Source organism: Penicillium waksmanii, assembly GCF_028829765.1.
Source record: "Penicillium waksmanii strain IBT 27052 chromosome Unknown utg000010l:1.0-3698451.0:1.0-3701458.0, whole genome shotgun sequence".
NCBI lineage: Eukaryota > Fungi > Ascomycota > Eurotiomycetes > Eurotiales > Aspergillaceae > Penicillium > Penicillium waksmanii.
In genome coordinates, this window is record NW_026643256.1 from 874,894 (window position 1) to 894,783 (window position 19,890).

The 19,890-nt window shown below is 51.2% G+C and overlaps 9 protein-coding genes across 9 annotated transcripts; 2 read left to right on the plus strand and 7 right to left on the minus strand.

Moving 5' to 3' along the window:
- Window positions 1-441: 441 nt before the first annotated feature.
- N7481_012296 (uncharacterized protein) lies at window positions 442-1,578 on the minus strand (the record flags this gene model as incomplete). Its single annotated transcript, XM_057271515.1, has 1 exon — window positions 442-1,578. The coding sequence occupies one exon, from the start codon at window positions 1,576-1,578 to the stop codon at window positions 442-444; it is 1,137 nt and encodes a 378-aa protein (XP_057115703.1).
- A 996-nt stretch (window positions 1,579-2,574) lies between these two features.
- On the plus strand, window positions 2,575-4,074 carry N7481_012297 (uncharacterized protein; the record flags this gene model as incomplete). The annotated part of the gene is made up of 5 exons (XM_057271516.1): window positions 2,575-2,751; window positions 2,818-3,308; window positions 3,392-3,788; window positions 3,841-3,946; window positions 4,007-4,074. The coding sequence occupies 5 exons, from the start codon at window positions 2,575-2,577 to the stop codon at window positions 4,072-4,074; spliced, it is 1,239 nt and encodes a 412-aa protein (XP_057115704.1).
- Window positions 4,075-4,452: 378 nt separating this feature from the next.
- N7481_012298 (uncharacterized protein) lies at window positions 4,453-5,406 on the minus strand (the record flags this gene model as incomplete). Its single annotated transcript, XM_057271517.1, has 2 exons — window positions 4,453-4,991; window positions 5,187-5,406. The coding sequence occupies 2 exons, from the start codon at window positions 5,404-5,406 to the stop codon at window positions 4,453-4,455; spliced, it is 759 nt and encodes a 252-aa protein (XP_057115705.1).
- A 1,044-nt stretch (window positions 5,407-6,450) lies between these two features.
- N7481_012299 (translation initiation factor 2A) lies at window positions 6,451-8,751 on the minus strand (the record flags this gene model as incomplete). Its single annotated transcript, XM_057271518.1, has 5 exons — window positions 6,451-6,885; window positions 6,920-7,659; window positions 7,715-8,352; window positions 8,461-8,602; window positions 8,727-8,751. 5 exons carry the CDS (start codon window positions 8,749-8,751, stop codon window positions 6,451-6,453), a joined length of 1,980 nt encoding a protein of 659 aa, XP_057115706.1.
- Window positions 8,752-9,852: 1,101 nt separating this feature from the next.
- Window positions 9,853-10,997, minus strand: N7481_012300 (uncharacterized protein; the record flags this gene model as incomplete). Its single annotated transcript, XM_057271519.1, has 2 exons — window positions 9,853-10,825; window positions 10,927-10,997. 2 exons carry the CDS (start codon window positions 10,995-10,997, stop codon window positions 9,853-9,855), a joined length of 1,044 nt encoding a protein of 347 aa, XP_057115707.1.
- A 530-nt stretch (window positions 10,998-11,527) lies between these two features.
- On the minus strand, window positions 11,528-13,083 carry N7481_012301 (uncharacterized protein; the record flags this gene model as incomplete). The annotated part of the gene is made up of 2 exons (XM_057271520.1): window positions 11,528-12,900; window positions 13,044-13,083. 2 exons carry the CDS (start codon window positions 13,081-13,083, stop codon window positions 11,528-11,530), a joined length of 1,413 nt encoding a protein of 470 aa, XP_057115708.1.
- A 512-nt stretch (window positions 13,084-13,595) lies between these two features.
- Window positions 13,596-14,741, minus strand: N7481_012302 (ESCO family N-acetyltransferase; the record flags this gene model as incomplete). The annotated part of the gene is made up of 1 exon (XM_057271521.1): window positions 13,596-14,741. The coding sequence occupies one exon, from the start codon at window positions 14,739-14,741 to the stop codon at window positions 13,596-13,598; it is 1,146 nt and encodes a 381-aa protein (XP_057115709.1).
- Window positions 14,742-15,967: 1,226 nt separating this feature from the next.
- N7481_012303 (uncharacterized protein) lies at window positions 15,968-16,684 on the minus strand (the record flags this gene model as incomplete). The annotated part of the gene is made up of 2 exons (XM_057271522.1): window positions 15,968-16,544; window positions 16,623-16,684. 2 exons carry the CDS (start codon window positions 16,682-16,684, stop codon window positions 15,968-15,970), a joined length of 639 nt encoding a protein of 212 aa, XP_057115710.1.
- Window positions 16,685-17,157: 473 nt separating this feature from the next.
- On the plus strand, window positions 17,158-18,286 carry N7481_012304 (18S rRNA pseudouridine methyltransferase; the record flags this gene model as incomplete). Its single annotated transcript, XM_057271523.1, has 3 exons — window positions 17,158-17,200; window positions 17,380-17,741; window positions 17,810-18,286. The coding sequence occupies 3 exons, from the start codon at window positions 17,158-17,160 to the stop codon at window positions 18,284-18,286; spliced, it is 882 nt and encodes a 293-aa protein (XP_057115711.1).
- Window positions 18,287-19,890: the final 1,604 nt, after the last annotated feature.

The window sequence follows — 19,890 nt, forward strand, 5'->3', positions numbered from 1 at the left end:
TGGTGTTCGCCGTGCTAGATTGTCCGACGCTAATTTATGCACAGGGTCACACATACATTGCTCGTTTTATCAAACGGTTGATGTTTGTCGGTGGTCTCGCAGGAACGGTACTATATACTGGTGCTGAATATCGTCATTGATCGTGTACCGCACTGTAAATGGGAGGAGGTCTTGAAAACTATCGCCATATGAACTCGAGTAATGGGGCCATAGAAATTAGAGAACCGATTGCAAATGCAAAATTTGAATCCATGGAAAAGTCATCGGATATTTCGCCTTATGAGGGAAGCTTAGACATACATGATTTCGAGATGTACCGATAATTTAAGTTTGGAGAGATTTTCGTATCCACTAATCAAGATAAATCAGGCTTCATACTACGGATAGCGCACGGCTTCCACACTCATCCCGACCCTCAGATAAGGAAACGACCACAGCCAGCTAAGCAATTGAAATCCGGGTGGCATTGATCTTCAATAGCTCCTCAACACCGATCATGAACATATCGGCCTCGCAACCCGACTGGGTACCTTCCTCTAACATCATTACAGCAGTTCTCATACCCATGGTAGCCTGATGTTGCGCCTGCTGGAATAAGTGCTCTAATTCCCAGTTCTTCCCATCCACGCGGTCTCTGTCAAGTAAAATACGCAAGAGACAACCGTAGTTTTTAGCTTCGACGCATGCCGCTGCTTCTTTGTCATCGACAAACATATCCGGGGCGCGATGTATTCCCCATTTCACAACTTCTTCGATTGCGTGTATTTTGGCCCTCATCAAATGATTCGCATAAATAATCACATTTGCACCGGCATCGATAAGGGATTTCCGGGGGGTGGTTGAGTAGGTAGTGGGAACTACCACGAGGGGTGTGACTTGGTCTCGCTCACGGAATCGCTTCAAGAAATCGAGAACCTCTGTAGGACTGGAACTTTTGCTGTGAATCATAATGGCGTCGGCACCTGCTTTAGTGTACATCTCAGCGCGGGATAATGCGTCCTCGAGAGATGCCTTGATAGAGGCAGCTTCTTCAATTGGGTCGTCTTTCATGATGCGTACGTTGAAAGATTCAATCCTAGCAGTGATCATCAAATCAGAACACTGCGCAGATTCCTTGAAAGTCTGGATCGTTTTGCAAAAGTCTGCCGGGTCTGCCTGAGATTGAGATCCGTTTGCTGTCAAGAGAGAATTGACTTTTTTGCCTGGGGCTTTCAATTCCTTGTCCTCAATGACCGCCATGGAAATTCCGATAGTGACAAGAACCGCCACCAATGCTGGGATATCACTGATACTTCCACCACTGTCGGCATCAAAGGCTGCGCATATTGGTCGATCACTTGGCCACAGTGTTTTGATGTTTGTCGCCTGCAAGATTGCGCGGTAGAGAGGCGATACAATCTCGGTGTCAGGGATTCCGAGGTAAGTGGTTTGAGTCAGACCACTGATCCAGATACCTTCGAAACCTTCCTTTTGCCCTCCATTGCTGTCCCGGATGACTTTTGTAGAAGGCCGGTCATGCGCTTCGAGTAGGCGAATGGCCCCGCTGCTCTTGCGAAGAGCGGACCGCACTGAAATCATAGTGGAAATGTGCCCGGAGGAGATGAGTTGGCGGTTTGAAAGTTGATTCGAGCTTTTGGAGAGACAAGAGTCCAGGAATGATGGGGTGGTTGAAACTGGGAGGTGAAAGGAGGTGAATGGAGGTGAATGGAGGTGAATGTGAAGTTCAAGTTTGGAGGGCAACAACAACAGGGTTGAAGTAGGCACCCGTGGGCTCCCTTTTTTGGATCACATGTCGGATCCAACATCAGGTATATGCTTCCTTTTCATTGAATATTCTATTTCTATTATCGATGCAATCAATTGAGACGTTTCCAAGGTTGTTCGTTGACCTTTTACTTTGGTTCACTCAGTTATACCCAAGGATTATACACGCAGCATGGTATAAGCTTTGAAGTCTCACTGTTCACTAGTAGACGTGATAAAATATACTAGTATAAATTGGAGGCGTAAGTTCCTCGTAATCCCTAGCCAAGCTTTTCTAGATCCTGCTCGATTGTTCGGGTCACTCCACTTTCATCTCCCGGATGTAACCAAATGACTGCATCCCGATGTAAGGTTTACGGGAACTCGCAGACACTTCTATACTACCAAAATTATTGCGCAATTGTTGAAGAGCTCCCTAGTTTGATGTGCAAAATATAGTATTTTTATAGTTGTGGTCGAGAAGTCCAATGCGATGACTAAACCCCGCATTCAAGGCTCGGCCCGTTGGATCGACGTACTTTCGCATCTTCACCAATCACAGCCAGGATCCATCATCTTAACAACTACTACGAGTACCCTGTATGACGCTGCAGTTGACTGTTATTCCTCGAACGAACCGTGGCTCATATTTGGACTGGTACCGGTTTCAAACAATCGGCAAGTAGCCCGGTCATATAAATGTTTTGCTTCGTACCTTTAACTAACACTGTTTCTCAGGACCAGTATACTATAGGGGATTCGAAACAACTTGAACTCATACTTCAATAACACCAAACCATTATCTGAAAAGGTTCGAAAGGAATCGCAAGGATGGGCTCTCATTCGATCGAATCACTCTTTTCTGAGCTTGACGATATTCCTCTGGATCCCCACTATGCCCTCAAAGAGGACTTTTCGGCCGATCCTTCCCCCTCAAAAGTGATTTTAGGATCGGGTATCTACCGGGACAAGAATGGGAAGCCATGGGTATTGCCGGCAGTGAAAGAAGTGTGTCAATTCCTCATATATTTCAATGGATCAACATGATACTAACAATGGCTCAAACCCATCAAGGCGGAGGAGATAGTCAAGACTTCAGAAGACTCCGGTCGCTATGACTATCTTCCTATTCCCGGATACACACCATTCTACACCGCAGCACGAGACCTCTTATTTGGGGCCCTCAGCTCGCTAGAAGACAATTTCGTCTCCGTACAAACGATATCTGGGACAGGTGCCAATTCACTTGGTGCACACTTTTTATCTGAAGCCCTCAAGCCATCTGCCGTATGGCTATCCAACCCGAGCTGGGTGAACCATGCAAACATTTGGAAATCGGTCGGGGTCACGGTCAGGTCCTACCCATATTGGAACCCAGAAAGAAAGGCATTGGACTTAAAAGATATGATTCAGACAATTTCCCAAGAGGCTACTCCTGGAGATGTGATCGTACTTCATGGCTGTGCTCATAACCCCACTGGACTTGACCCGACAAAGGAGCAATGGAGGATGATCGCAAACGTGTGTGAAAGCAGAGGATTGTTCCCTTTCTTTGACTGTGCCTAGTAAGTTTTCTTTGTTTACTTATGGTTCTCCGTAATTTTTCATTTAGACTCAGAATAGGGCATATGCTTACCAGAAACAAAAGTCAAGGATTTGCTTCGGGGAACTTAGATGAAGACGCGTGGGCCTTGAGACATTTTGCATCCCGTGGAAGCATGGAGCTCGCAGTGGCACAGTCCTTCTCTAAGAATATGGGTCTCTATGGAGAGCGCGTCGGGGCTCTGCATTTTCTTACGGCTTCGCCAGATGCAGCAGGCAAAGTCAAAGGACATCTATCACGTCTCCAGCGAGGACTTATCTCCCAACCACCCAAACGAGGAGCAAGAATCGCGGCGACAATTCTCAAAGATAATACACTGTTCCAAAAATGGTTGGCGGATCTTTGCGAGATGAGCTCTAGGATCAAATGTATGCGACAGGCGTTGTACGACGAGTTGATTTCTTTGGGAACGCCCGGAAACTGGGATCATATATTGACTCAAGTGAGCATCCTCGTCATTTTAGCGCAATTTTGGGGTTTCTGACGAGATCTAGATTGGAATGTTTTCATATACAGGTCTCAGCCCTGAGCAAGTATCATGCATGCGGACTGATGGTCATGTTTACATCTTGAGCTCGGGGCGGATCTCAGTTGCAGGCCGTAAGTTGGACTCTGGATGACAGGGTATTTCGATCATGAAGCTGAAATTCTCCATCACAGTCAATAATGCAAATGTGAAACACGTGGCCCAGGCAATCGACAAAGCATGCAGGAAGGAAATGATCTGAATTTTTCAAGCAGTAATATGCCACGCTCCAACACAACAGCTTTGATTCTCTATGAAGTCGGTCGCAGGCCATCTTTTATTCCCTTCATAGCTAATTTGTGCCTTTGGGCATTGCCAGATAGTCGTAGCTTGCCATTTACTAAACAGTAGTAATAGTATAATAGTGGTCAGTCAATCATGAATTCACTCGGCAATGCCTCCGCGGGTTCTGCTCTGGCACGAAGAGTGCTTTTGGATGACCACGCTCCTAATTTTGCTTGAAATAAAGTTTCGAGTTCAAGTTCTAAAGTTTTAATTGAGTTCAACATTTAGTTCACTGGCTCAGATCTCTCTTAAACACTCCAGGGCTGATGAGTTACTAGAACTACTTCCGAATCCGTCAAGACCCCAGATTCCCCGAGATGAAAACAACCAATACTGCAGCGTATGCGGCTGCAGCACCGAATATTTCAGCTCTTCGTGCATTGATCAACAGCTCAATACTCAAAGCAAAGATAAACGTAAACGCAACCACCAACTCCAACTTCGTAGTCGGATTATCAACCACGTAAAGGCTGATGATCGCAGCAACTAAGAGCATCGCGGCAAACAGGATGCTGATCATAGAAAATATGCGCATGATATGCCGTCCCTTGTGTATTGTTGTGCGATCGAGAGGATCAGTCCCCTTATGGCTCTGAAAGGCCCAGTGGTCTTGCAGGAATTTTGAAATCATGTCTTCGTCTGCTGGTTTCCGCAAAGCAACAAGGTCGTCCGCTTCTTCCAGCATATCTTTCGCCCTCCCACTTATAATCGGGATAGATGGTAGATAAGTGCCTTTCCAGGCATTTCCCTCAATGTAATCGCGGTAAGTGGACAGAACACGCTCGCTCGGTCCGCTTAGTTGGGCGATTTGGGATTGTCGTAAAAGTCCCTCTTCTGGGGTCAGATATTAGCTTCAGATCAAGTTAGAGAAGTCGAAGTCAAATTGGAGAGCTCATCGTATTCTTTGATCTTTAATGATAGCTCGACAGCCTTTTCCAATCGCTTCTTCTCCGGTCTTGTCGGATCAGCAGCGAGCTGTATAAGTGTTTCCCAACGTCGCGATGCCTGGAGAGAGTCTCAGGTCCGTACTCCTACGCGCTTCCTCGTCCAGTTCATCAATCTCTTGCTCTAGCTGGATAAGGCCGCTCTGCAGATGAAGAAGGTTCCGAGCGCTGAGACGTCGAAACCGGCGGAATACGAGGGTTTCGCCATCCGGATCTCGACCAATCCAGCTAGCAAGCGTCGGGTAACCATCACGGACATTGCCAAGTTCTGCGCAGTTCAGGTTCAGGTTCTGAGATGTTGACATAAGAGCATCGCTCTGCTTTACATATTTGATTCTAAGGTTGTTCTAACGCCTGGAAGCAAAGACTGTTGCTTCACAGCGACCGCAGAGTTTTTCTAGGTAGCAGCTACACTAGCTATCTCCTTGTCTCAGTTATCCCTCTGTTTATCGATGCCGTCTCGCCGTTTGATGATTCCCAGCAATTGCTGGCGGGTATTTTCTTCGCTTTCCATTCCATGCTCCTTTGGCCCATGATCACAATCCTAGGCTGTTTGAGCATATATCGTCAAGCCCGCGAGATCTTCACAGTACCATTTCCAAACTCGCTGAGCCTTCAAGGGCTGTTGCTACAAGTTATTGAATTTCTGCTCGTCTCGGTGGCGTGGGTATGGTATCTTCCGTTTCCGTATGAAAAGGCGAGAGGACATTGGAATGATGGTGCCTTTTCTGCCTGGTATTCCAGTGTTGGCTGGATAATTGTTGACACTTTGATTTTCGCTTTCGGTCAAGCACTACTTTTTGTGCTAGCAACGCGCCGTGCGTCCTCAGACGATGATATAACGCGAAGGGGTGAGATGGAGCCTCTTTTAGGATAGATAAAGTAAGCAGAATGAACAATTAATTCCTACATTGTAATTATAAGCATATGGTATGTAACTTGACTGCGTAAGCATCTGTATTTGGAAAAAACCGGAAAATTACTATCTTTATTTCTTGCTGAATAAAGTCTAGTGTATCTTGGGCATTTATGGTTCGGGGAACAATGAGAGAGTATAGGGGTGACACCGATTTCCGGAAATACTGTACCTAGGCAAAACACGAAATGGAAGGGTAGGTCATATGCACATTTGGATATACAGTCTAAATAGTACATGAACGATCCAACTGACAACTTCAAGATACATCATGATCAATTTGGAATTTGATTGTATAATGCCTTTGAAATGGTGTACTTGTACTGTACTATGAACAGCGAGAGAGGATGCAATATCCACAAACGCAACTATGCAAAACACAACCAACAAATAACTACTAGTATGTTCTCATTGTGGTTATCTGCATCTGTATTTACCCGTTATAACCAACACCCTCAAGCTCCTTACGCACAGCATCCTCCGTCTGGATCTTCTTCATCTGCGTATCCTCCAGCTTCTCACCACCAGCAAGACGCATCTTCAGCTCATCGATCGCACGGATCTTCTTGAGCAAGCCGCGGACCTTCTTATCCTGGGCAGACTGGTCGATGACAGGAGCAGCGGGGGCCGGAGCAGGGGTAGGGGCCGGGGCTGGGGCTGGAGCCGGAGGAGCCGCAGGGGCAGACTTAGCGTTGGTGCCGTTAACATTGCCGTTGGGGGCACCATTCTTGCTGCCGCGGGTGCGGTTACGGTCAGAGCTGGGGGCAGCGGGGGCAGCAGGGGCACTGACGGGAGCTTCGGTCTCCTCGTCACGGGCCTTCTTGGCTGCTTCACGCTTCTTCTTGTTCTTCTGGGCGGACTTGGAAAGCTTCTCTCCGTCAGCACCGGGGGGGAAGAGCCACACCGCCGCCGGGGGCAGCTCCGGGAGGAAGATACTCCTCCGCGGGCTCGGCGCCGGGAATTTCACGGCGGCGAGACTTGCCGAAGCCGTTGGTGATTCCGGCTCCAGGGGCACCGTCACGGACGTAAGCGGCACCGCCTTGATCCTCACGCTTGAAGGCCAGGGGTGTCAGTTGGCCGCGGGCACCAGGGGGGCGATAAGCGCCAGCGGGCTTCACGGGGGCCTTGCGGGTGCTCAGGTAGGCGGTGGCGGACGGGTGAGCAACGGGGAGCTTGGTGAAGGGGTCGCCTAGAGGGTGCTGGCTGATGTTCGCAGGGCGCCAGGTCACATCGTACAGCTCGGTCATCTCTTCGTTGTACATGAGGCTGCCGCTAATGTGCCAGATGCGGACACCGTTGTCAACGCGGAGGCGAGGGCTGGTGGTGGCGGTCAGGATATACTGTCCGTCAGGAGACCAAGCACAGACACTGGCATTGGATGCCTCGACGGTGGTGATCTTGTGGAAGTTCTTGTCCATATCATAGATGTCCATCTGACCAGCCAAGTTACCGAAACCGGCAACGAGAACGAAACGGCCGTGGGGCGAGAACTGGATGGTGTTACGCGGGCTCAGAGGGAAGGTGTGGGTAGGCTGGCCGCGCATGTTGAAGATGGTGGTCTTCGCGGGCATGTAGCCGTAAACGACACCGAACTCTTTCGAGTTGGGGTTCCAGCTGACATCGTGGATGGGGCCCTCCTTGTCTGTATGGTGTGTTAGTGTGTTGTTCCAAAACGAGGGTTCATAATATTCTCATACCGAGGTCAATGCGCGAGTCAAAAGCGCCGCTGGCACTGAGCAGGTACAAGGTGGTCTCGCCATAATAACTCTTGCCGGTGCGGTCCACCTCGGTCTGCGCGAGGACAATCAAGGTTGTACCGGAAGCGTTCCACTTCAGCTGAACCTTGTCGCCCTTGAAGAAGCTCTTCTGAGAAACCGGGGCATTGAACTGCGGCACAATAAATACCTTAACCTGGGCAGGCTGACCCTTTCGCTCAGGGATAAACACCGCAATCGAATGGGTCTGTCCCGGCGAGAGGGCAAAATCCGCCACCCCCTCCACACGCAGTTTATTCCAAACGTTCGACAGGTTATCGCTCTGGTAGAACTGAACCTCGTTGGTCACGACGCGGGCACACAGCTTCTCATCGGCGGTATATTGCAGATTCCAGCCCGTTTGTTGTTTCTGGACGAACTTGCCCACAACAGTGTGCTCTGCTCCAGTCTCAATTGCGCGCCACACCTTCAGGTTCTTTGTGGCATCGCCGTTCTCGTCCTTGGTCGGTCGTTGCCAGGTGATCACGTAGGTTCCAAGCGGTGAGAAGCCCAGCTCGAACACGTTCTCGGCGGTGATGGTGGAGATAACGTTACCGGCGGAGGAGTCGACGATGGTGACCCTGCAAAATTGAAGAGATTCGTTAGTTTGATTGAGAAGGGACCCGAAAAAGGGCCCACAGCTGGGCGGGGACAGGATAGTCAGTCCCTGCGAGAATAGCTCTACATACCTGTCAGGAGAAGCCCACGCGTAGTAGCGGCCACAAGGAGAGTAGGCGCTGCAGCGGAGGTTACCCTCGGGTCTCTCGAAGCCTGACAAAGGCTGGTAGACAGGGGAGGCATCCATGATGCCAATCCCTTTGAGGGTGCGGTCTTCCAAGAATGTCAGTCATCGTGTTCTAGTTGCCGGCGTGACTGGAATTTTTCCATTTCCGAGCGGGGGCTGTCCGCGGAGTGTGTAGAGGGAGGGGAGGAGAGGGGGAAGTGTGGAACCCACATGCAAGTTGTGTCGAAGCCGCCATTTTGAGCAGAATTCAAAATTGCAGGAGCTAAAGCCACCAAAGAAAAGAAAGGAGTATCTCGATTCTAAATGCAAGAAGCGTAGCAAATATGCTTTATCCTTGTTTCCAAGACACTGGTGTAATGTACCAGGGCAAACGAAAACACAATGCGACCGGAGACTGGGCCGTTATTCGGGACCGGAAGAAGGTCAAAGGGAGTTCGGTGGAAGTAGGATGGAAAGCGATGATCGAGCTATTCACGTGAGAGAAGTTGCTCGGTAAGGCGAGTGGATGGCTTCAAAGAAGAAATCGAATACGACGACGTGGCAGACAAGATCGGTCTTTGTCGGTCGGGTTGGGGCGAACCAAATTGGGCGAAAGAAACTCGCAATTGCTTGGAGAGAAATGAGGAGAGATGAATCTTCAGTGCTAGACAAGTCAATGCCAGCAGGCGGAATCGAGGAGGGCGTGGAGGGTGATTGAGGTGAGAGGGTGGGGGGAAGAGAGAGGATGAAGAGAAGAGAAGTTGGAAAATTTGGGTGTTCCGCGCTGTTCAACTCGGAGGCGGCATGCCGTCATGGGAGGCCGAGATCTACAAGTATCGTGTTACCTTCAAGTTGGTATAGTATTTATATATTTAGTATTGCATTCTACTATCTTTATACCTAATAGTAGAGTGGTACTAGTACTTTCCTTGTTCACCTCATCTTCGTCTACACCGTAGTTACCTGTCGGGCTTACATAGTACACATGTAGACTGGTATATCCCAGTATATCCCAGTATCACGCCACGGCAGCCTACTGGGTTATTTTGACTTCGAATCGTCGCAAGGCATATTCAAAGACTAGGCTAAATTGCATTGACATAAAATATGAGAATAAAAGAGACAAATCACAATTCCATCCGCCATATCTCCTAGAAATACAGATCACGCGACTTCCTCATCGAGTAACTTGAACTAAGAATAGGCACAGACAAGACGCAGAATCCCATCAATCACCAATAACTGCCTGGAGTAATGATAATGATAATGACGGAAAACATCACTCCAAAGAAAACGCCTTCCAACCTGGTCATGTTCTACCTACATTCATCCCATTCCATTCCATACAATCCTCAATCTATTCATGACCCGGAGTCCCAAACCCACCACCACCACCACCACCACCCTCACTACCCCGATCAAGAGGCGTAGCAAGACGAGGAGTTCGAGTCGTAGTATCAACCACATCATTATCAAAAGTCATCCCATCAACCATGCGCGCATCCTCCATCGGCTCAGGTGTATTCGACCCAGCAGGCGAGGGCGACATACCATTATCACCCGCATAACTCTGATGCGTCTGCTGCTGCTGATACAACTGCGACGGATTCTGCTGCTGCGTCTGCTGCTGTTGCTGCAAATACGACGCCAGGGGATTAGACCGACTAACATTCGAACTCATCGACGTCGGTCTAGCACCACCAGCACCACCAGCACCAGAAGACATCCGATTTAGACCAGGCGGCGGCCGCGAAGTAGGACCACTGATAGTACTACTCGCACCCTCACCGAATCCAACAAGACTAGCATTCCCCTCATCACTAACATTACTAAAGCTCGAGACAGCATCGTCGTGATCGCGATCCATCGGATCCGGGTCTTCGCTCATTTTATCCTCGTAAGCTTCACTGCCGCTGGCCCATGTACTCGTGTACGTATTACCGCCCAGACTACCCGTAGCGCTTGCGCTGCCGACGGTACTGCGCTCTTTCAACGTTGCGGGACTGTCGAAGTAGCCGTACGACGCTGCGGCGCCGGGCATGTGTGTCTGGGGTGCGGAGGAGGTGGAACTTGCATTTGCGTTTGCATTTGCATTCGCATTTGCGTTGGCGGGGGAGGAGTAGTTGCCGCCGGCTCGGGCTGTTGCTACTCGTTCTAGACCGGCGAGGCGGGAGATGCGATCGGCGCGCTCGGCGTCTAGGGTTGTTGTTGAGGATGTGGAGGCTGAGGAGGATTGGTGGGCGTGACGGGCGTGGGGGAATGGTGCGCCTTGGTGGCCGTCTTTAATGGCCGTTGTTGATAGGGCTGAGAGGCCTGAGTTTGGCGTGCCACTGTTATATACCGATCACCACCCCGCACGGGTTAGTCAGGTATTCTGTGGGAGATGGGTGGAGATGGAGATGGAGTTGGAGTTGGGGAGGAGAGCTCTTACGGTCCCATATCTGATGGTGTGACGGGGTCTGAAGGTGGAGGTGGAAGGTTGATCAGCGTTGGAGTAGTCATTTTGATTGATGGATGTTATCGGGTGTTTGGAGATGGATAGAGGGGTGAGAGTGAGTGAGGGTAAGTGAGAAGGAGAGAAGGAGAGAAGGAGCAAGCAATGTCAGTTCCAAGGCGAACTCGGGATCGAGATCGAGTTCTGTTGTTTCAGAGTCAGTCAAGGGGGGAGAAGGGAGAAGGGAGTAGATGGATGAAATGGGAATTGCGGGGTGAGAAAGTGGCCGACTTCAGACCCGCGCAAATCGTAGAAGATTTAAATAATTCGGGAGTCTCGCGACGTCATGTCGCCGATCACATTGAGCCAATCAGAGCGGAAGTACCTTGTGAGGTTTGCATTGGCTTCTGGGTTCTTACGGTAACAAAGAATTGATATCTGGATATTTGCAAACGCAGCTAGGTTCAGGTTCATACATTCATTCATACAAAGGTCGTTTGAAACAACTACTACAAGGAGGATGGATACAGCCCGCTGGATCCTCCTCCCGCCTAGGGTCCTACTTCCACCCCTGATATCAAGTATCGTCTCCAAGCCCCTACTGGCTGACCTTGCGGCTTTCGTAGTGACCACGCAGGTCATCCACCTCTTTCTGTAGCCGTGAAAGATCAGCCAGTATGTCGGTCGCGTTAGATGGTTGAGGGAGCGGGGTCTCTGGCCGGCTTGCTTGGGGTTCCGCCCCGCCATCACTGGCGCGGAGGATTGAATCCCGTGCTCGACGAGGGGGTGGCGGTGGAGGGGGTGCTCCGAAGGAGGAACCAGTAGCTGGACTTCCGTAGGATGAGGTGCGTCGACCAGGTTGTAGTGGTGTTGGCCGCGAACTAGGTGCTGATGGTGGTGGCGAAATTGAGTCCGCCGGGGTCCCGGATGCGGGGAGAGCTGCGGCACCACCAGCAGCAGCAGCTCGGGTATCTCCAGGGGCTGGCGGCGGCATACTAACGCGCTTGCGGTCCTGTGACATCGACGATGTCACTGATCGAGTCGAAGGGCCTGGGCTAGGCGGCTGCGAGCTATCGTTGCTCTCTGAATCGATTGATGACATGGTCAATCGGCTGGTGCTCGACTTTGAATTGGACTGCGTAGACTTGGATCGCCGCATTTGGCTATGTCGTCGACTGAGAGGCGGTGTCGGCGGCCGCTTGCTCTGCGAGTGGCTGCGTTGGAGAGAGTCGGTAGAGCCTGATGTCTGTTGGTTATCCGAAGGCGTCAGGAAATAATCGGACGCCGGTGGTGGTGACCCTGCATTGGCGTTGGGCGTGTCCGGGGGTGGAACAGAGGTCACGCTCTCTGGTGAAGAAGCGTGAAAGGAGAGCCGATTCGTGGATCGAGAGGACTCCGGACGAGAGGTTGAGTGTGAACTATTGATGCGCTTGCCATGATGGCTCCTTGGTGGCGGGGGTGGCTTTTTCTCTTTGTCGGCACGACTCGACGAACTTGTGTTACCGTCATTCTCAGGAGACTTATACACTGCTGACTGAGGCAGTGACGGCGTAATGCCTTGTGCTGCGTTTGGCCCGCCAGCTTCTGTTGTAGATACTTGTGTAGAAGGGGTCTTCAACGGCGGGCCTGTGGTCGATCCCTCCTCGGATGGAGCTGGGTGTGGAGCGGACCCAAGAGGATCTCGCGAGTGATGATCGGTCGGGGAAGCAAAGCTCCTCGAATGTTCGTCATTGCGCTCGTCATCTTCATTATCGCTGACGGCGGAATCGGGATTGAACGGGTCTGCTGTTTGATCGTCGGAAGAGGAAGAGGAAGATTCGTGATCCTCGATCTCAAGTGACAGCGCCGACTTTCTGGGGTAACCGTTGGGCAGCTGTGAAGCGGGCGGCTTTGTAAACAGGTCTGGGGGCAAATTGATTTCAGGTTGGGATGGCGATGGCGATGGCGATGAGTTCCCCAGTGTAGAAACTCCTGTTCCATCCGATCTCTTGTCAGTCCAATGATGCGGGGAAGGGGGCAAGCATTGACGATGCTCGCGTCTTATCGGAAGTGGCGGGTTCCAGCCTCAGGATGAATGGGACGGGGGAGGATGGGAATGGGCAGGAGGATCTCACCATCAACGTTCCTGGCGCGAAAGGGATTGAAGGCAGACATCTCGAAGATAGATGAGCGCTTCTCTCGGAGAGGATGAAAAGGAGGAGGGGAAAAGCCCCCGCCGAACTTCTTATCCAACTAATCCAACTTCGACTATGCGCCGCCCTCCGATGGCGTCCGGCTGCCCCGAGAGGCTGCAGTCACAAATTCAATTCCCACCTAGGCTGTCACTTGGTTTTCACTGTCAGTCTCACTGTAAAATCTACTACGAGTAACAACGAACTCGGAAAAGACTATGTTGTCAGGTATAGAAGAGGCCCAAAGGGCGTGTATAATATGGTACAAATAGATATGAATCAACAAGCTCAGCCTTTCGCAGAAATCAAAATCCCATAACCTCCCCCCCATAACCAGCCGTATTCCCAGTAGACAAATATAGAGATAATAAATAAAGAATTCAACGATGATGATGGTCGGCGCGAAAAAAGAAGAAGAAAAAAGGAAAAAGGGAAAAGAAAGAGAGAGAAGAAAAAGAACGACAGCCAAACCCAGAAATGGAAATGCCAGTTTCATCACCTCTCGTTATACACATGCCATGTCTCTTCCTCCTCAAAAAATTTATGAGCCAATCGCTTGCCACTCTCCGTGGGCTGGCTAAAGGCGATCTCAGCCTTGGAGATCTCCATGCCGTAGATGTAATTGCTGACCACGCAGTCCAGTAGATCGAGGGCGATACCTTTCCTCCGCGAAGCTCCGGAAGTCCAGATACGCGACACACCCACAATCGCCGGATGCACCTCATCATGCACCGAGACAGCCGAATCCTTCACAGTGGTGCCATTCATCTCGCCCTGTACGACCGGTCGCGACTCCCAAATGCGCTCCGTCAGCGCGAGCCCCACGCACCGACTATCCTTCATATGAAGAAACACCCGATATCGATCAACCTTGTCTTCTTCTCCTTGACCGGGCGCGTGTTTCGGTGGCTCGGCTTGACTCCAGAGTACTTCGTCGTCGATTTCGGGAGATGATAGTTCCTTGTTCACGACCTCTAGCACGCGCTTGGCTTGGTTCTTGGCACTCGATGAGGATTTTCGATCAACGATCACCACGTACCCTTCGTCAAAACGCGTCGCTTCGTAGACCCAGCGTGATGCATTCGCGCGCATGAATGCCTTGCCCAGGTCTACCCCCGTCGAATTCATCTCGTGGAACTTCTTATGCAGCGCCGCATCCTCCGTGTTGGATGGGATGTACTCCATTCCGCAGGTCGCACAAGTCTTTCGTACCTCATTCCCCAAGTCGATTTGCATTTGGCGCAGTGCTGGTTGTTTTTGCTGCTGCGGTTGCTGCTGCGCCACCGCCGCCGCCGCTTTGTGCTTTGGTGCGTCGACGTCGGAGGAGGAGCGCACGCTGTTGGAGTTGACTTCGGTCAAGGGGGAGCCGGCGGGGGCATCTTTGTTATGTTTGCGCTTGAGGAAAGCAAAGGTTGGTTTGCGAGTATTTGCTGGGGGCGGCGTTAATCGTGGTGGTGGGGAAGAGGGCGGCGTGGTGAGATCGTCGATGTCGTCGAGGGTGCCTTCTGAAAGAACGACAGAATTGCGTCGCGAGGGACTGGATAACACGGCGGCGGATGACTCGCGAATCGCATATTGTAGGTTTGTTTCCGCTTCATCCGATTCATCCAGCACGCGTCTTTTTTTTCGCGGCCCGCTCATCGTCATAGACGCGCCATGTTGGTCTTCCGTATGTTTTCATCAGGCCTCTAGTAAGGGGGGAGGCAACGAGGGCCCAAGAGTCAGCTAGATCCAAAAGAAACCCCAATAGAATCAGAACACTTACCGCTTAAAAGAATTGGTGACTGTCCACGGCATCTCCCTGGAGGTCCAAAGATGGGTGGGGAGAATGAAGCTGTTTGTTTTCCGGTACGGGGGGGGTTTTGCACTTTACATAGGCGGATCGCCGGTTCCACCGCACGCGTGGCGCTAACTGGTTTAGGTCATATTGTTCGTTTTGCTTGGAGATTCGGAGAACTGGAGATACTCACGGGTTATTGTTGGTATGAGTTGGAGTACTCGTATTGGTATCCCTTGCTGGGAAGCTGGGGAAGAGGCGGGGTTTTGCAAATAGATGACAGAGAAGAGCTATGTGATTCACTGGAGGGGCTGGTCAATAAGTATCCAGGTTGAAAATCGCCACCAGGTCGAGTAATTACGATGCCAGGGATAGTGCCAGGATACTGTAGGGTAGATAGGATAGATGGCACCTTCCACTCAACGTTGGATTCTAAGTAACACCTTTTCTACTTCTTACACACTCGTGGGGCCCTTCTTTATTTCACTTGCAATTTGGGGAACTTGAATTCCTGAAGTCTGCCTGGCATGCCCCGGTGGGACGGGCACATCGGGCCTCCTTTCGCCCCTTTCTCGTCCTCAGGAACCAGTGAAACTGGTCAATCAGGGCCTTGCTATTTCGACAGGCTCCAAACTGCTGCTGACGGCCAATCGCAGCCCAACATCTCACTCTAACGGCCATGTACAATGTCGCAGCGGGGGGGAGATTAAAGAGGATTTCGCCCCAGCGCGCCTTTTTCTTACTCGTGTGCTTTAATGAGCCCCCCCCTCCAAGCCCAGCCTTGAAAGTATAAAGCCTGGATGGCTGGTATCCCAGCGAGATGGATGGGCGTGTTGCACAATACTATGAGCAAGGCGTGGGAGATCATCACAACATTATCATCATCATGATCTTACTCTTGACTCTTTACTCGTTCCAGGTTGACCGCTCTCCACAACTCACCTTGCTGCTGCCTGCAACCACTTCAACTGGATTATCTAGATTGCCTAGATCACTGGCAACTGTCTATGTATGATGTTGGTTCTGTTACCAAACTACACCAACGCCAACACCAGCACCAAGACGCACGGCGCCTACCGGGACCCATGTGTTATTTCCACAGGGAGAAACCGGAGCTTCGACCGGGGCACAATGCCCCTGCCTTGCTGATTGGAGCAAACTTGTGAGCAAGATCGCAGATCCTGTATACTGATTGGCTTTGTCCGGCCCCCCGTTGCTGGTTACAAACTTCGTTGCTCGTTTTCTCTTGGCCCTGACTGGCACAGCATGGGCTGTCCCCGGATTTCTGGATTTCGGCGGTGCATGGTATGCTTACACGGCATCTACGAAAGTTCAGCGTTTTACGAGGGTTTGGGTGGCGAGTTTCGAGTTGACAGCCGACCTTTTGTCGACCAATAAGAGATTGATGGATACTATTGTACACCTTTTCCATGAGCTCCAGGTTCTGGTCCAGGTCCAGGTCCCTCACCCCGGTCGCCTGGTCGCTGGCGTGATGGCCTTGACGGCGGGGCTCGGATCGTCCCTCGAGCTTGACATTGACAGGCACCGGCTGCACGTTCCAGCAGATCCATCTCTCACAGTAAGAACTATCAGCGCTAGCTTCTCCCAGAGTGGTAAGGCGGGTGAACGAGGCTGACCGTTGTATCACCTCAGCCGTTGGCTGTGTTCTGTGAATCTGATGACGGATGATGATGACCAGTTCACGGTTCTGGAAGCGTCCATTCGACGAGCATGATGGATCTTACTGATTGACTTGACACTCCCATGCAGCCATGTTACACATGAAATCACTCGTTAGCAGATACATGGCGTAGGTGTTATTGTGGTGGGTGGATTGTGATTGATGAAGGCAACCGTGGCTTCTCAAACCTCCCCATTGAAGACTGAACCTCTTCTCCTCGGTAATGCTTTGCAGTAGTGTGCAGCACAGATAGCCGGACTTTGAGTTGCAGTGCAGAGTGCAGAGTACGGAGTACAGAGTACAGTATATGATGAAGAAAAACTCCACCGAAATCGGGCCGCTGCAGGCGATGGCACTAGAGCACAATAGAGGGGACGGTCAGGGAGGGGTCGTAGAGTGGTCACAGAGTAATTCACAGGTGTTATGATCGCAGTAATCACATAAATGAAGCCCAGATTGTCTGTAGTGCCACTGTGCCAGTAGTCCCTCCACCCACACTAAATTGTGGTCCCGCCTTCGTCCCGCGGAACCGGCGACCCTCACTTCAACTCAACCCAAAAATCTCTTCCTTGTCAACCTCGCCCTTCAATCCATCAACAATGTCCGACGACGCACAAGCCGCAGGAAAGCGAAAGCGCGCGCGTGAGTGATTTATTCCCAATTCCAACTGCTTGCACCCAGTCCCAGGTTCCCAAGTGTCTGCCTTCCCAAGGATTCAAAAGGCTCCAAAAATTCCCCAATTGGACTCCGCATGACCACGAACCACCCCCCTCCAGCAATCTAGCCAGATCCTATCCTGTGGTGTGACATTGTTGCCCAAGATATTCTTTCTTTCCCTCCTATTGCTCTTCATTGCTCTCCATTGCGATCAATCCCCATTATGGACCCTGTCCCTCAGCAACAACAAGCTAACGGCGATCAACCGCTAGGTACTCAATCGTGCCCCCCGCCCGAGCTGCCTCAACTGGTTGCGGAGCAGGCTGTTACCATCCCCTCGCACGATCGGGATACTCAACGTCTGATCGTCATTCTCTCCAATGCCAGCTTGGAAACCTACCGGGCTGCAGGCCGTGCTGGGTCCAAGGATGAGAAGTATTCTCTTCTGAACAGCGACGAACATATTGGTATCATGCGCAAGATGAACCGCGATATCAGCGAGGCTCGCCCCGATATTACCCACCAGGTATGTTTAGAGAATTGAACAGTCCTCTTTTTCCTCACTATGATTGTTCTTCTAACACCATTTCAAAGTGTCTCCTCACCCTCCTCGACTCCCCCGTCAACAAGGCTGGTCGCCTTCAGATTTTCATCCACACTGCCAAGGGTGTCCTGATCGAAGTCAACCCCTCCGTCCGCATCCCCCGTACTTTCAAGCGTTTCGCCGGTCTGATGGTCCAACTGCTGCACCGCCTGTCCATCCGCTCCACCAACTCACAAGAGAAGCTGCTCAAGGTCATCAAGAACCCCATCACCGACCACCTGCCCCCGAACTGCCGCAAGGTGACCATGAGTTTCGAGGCCCCCGTTGTCCGCACTAAGGATTACATTGAGTCACTGGATCCCAAGGAGAGTGTTGCGATCTTCGTTGGTGCCATGGCCAAGGGCCATGATGATTTTGCCGACACCTTCAAGGACGACACCATCAGTATCAGCAACTACAGTCTGAGTGCCAGTGTCGCCTGCAGTAAATTCTGCCATGCGGCGGAGGAGGTGTGGGATATTCTGTGAGCGATTTCCGGGTTTGATGAATCCGCGCGCCGCGCAACTACTCTGCGCCGCTGCCTGTTGCCCGCCGTTCGCAGTCCGGTCGACTGCGCCTATCAAGCCACGAATTCCCTTGTGACGGTCGTGACCCCACGGGCTGTGAGTTTTGGACTCTCCTTGTCTCTATTTTCCGGGATATCCTTTTTTCCCTTACTCTGAAACGTTATTTGTTCCCCGACTGGAACTTCTCCGCCATATGTCGAGCATCCCCTTTCTTCTCTCCTCCTACCTGTCATATTTCTTTTGGATCTTCCTTTTATTTCATTCATGTCACGATTTATTTCTTTTTGGTTGATGATTTGATTGGGGGGGGATACCGGATACTCACGAGAATGAGAATTCGGACCGTGATTTGTCTTCATTCCTTTTTGCTCCGGCGAAGGTTCTAGGCCCGTGGAAAGATGGTATTGGGGAATTTTTGTTGACCATGGCATGGTTTTCTCTTTCCCCACGTTCCGAGAGACACTCGGACTGGATGGCATTTGGTTCCTTTTCGCCTCCAGTCCTGATCCAGAGCTCTTCGCCCGTTTCGACTGTGGCGAGACCAGAAAAGTGAACATACAAGATCGGGAAACCAGCCTTGGATCCTGAGATCAGGCACATATTGTGTTGAAAATACAACTATTATTTATTATGATGAATGCAGTGTAATTGCTCTTCTCCATAGCTGTCTAGACGTCTAGACCCGTGACTTCCCAAGTGGTCTCCCGCCATTCGCGCCTCGTAGCTTGATCTTTCCTTTTCCCAACGTCAACCCATTTCCATCAGCCTATAGCAGCTTCGAATAGCATGAGGATCCCGACGTGGCAAGGCGCCGCCTCACTTTAGACCTGCGAGACTAAGTCAGAAACCAAGCCAGTCCGTCTGCAGCTAATCGGAAGCGTGCAGCAAGCCGCCGGACGAATCATTCAAACGCCGGCATCACAGCGTTTCTATATTTCTGCATCTCTGCCCAGAATGCCTCGCTGCTATTCTCAGCACATGGATTCAATCATTCCATTCGTTCTGCCATGACTCATACTTGATGAACAATAAACACAATAACCTGACTATCACAATCAAATTCAGCGCCGCGCATAGTGGCGGTCAGCACACCTGCCCAAGAACCGCACGACACCGCATCTGCCCCCGGCTCCACAGTCTCCTCCAGTGCGTTCCAGTCTTGCTCCAGTCTCTCTTGTCGCCTCGTCCAATTTGCTACTGGCGGGGAGAGGCCACTCACGCACGTCCACTCCCCTCCATCCACGATCCCAAGCAGCCCCATCCGCCACGGTTACTGATCCACCCCGGGGTCCCTGCGATGAGCTGGCCCTTTCTTAGCAAATCCTACGGGAACTATCACCGTACCCTACCACTCCTAAAGCTCCCTCACCGAAACGGGCCAGCAACATGATTCGATGGGTCCTCGCCTCGCTGTGACAGCACCGGCGGTGTTTCACCCTGCTTCCCGACGCGCAGATCGCCCGATCGGGCAGAACTCTTTGTTATCGTGGTTAACTCTCATCCCATACACTTCCGGTTTGTACTCCAGTCCCCTCTGTCGCTGAGGGTCCACTTGCCCACTCTTG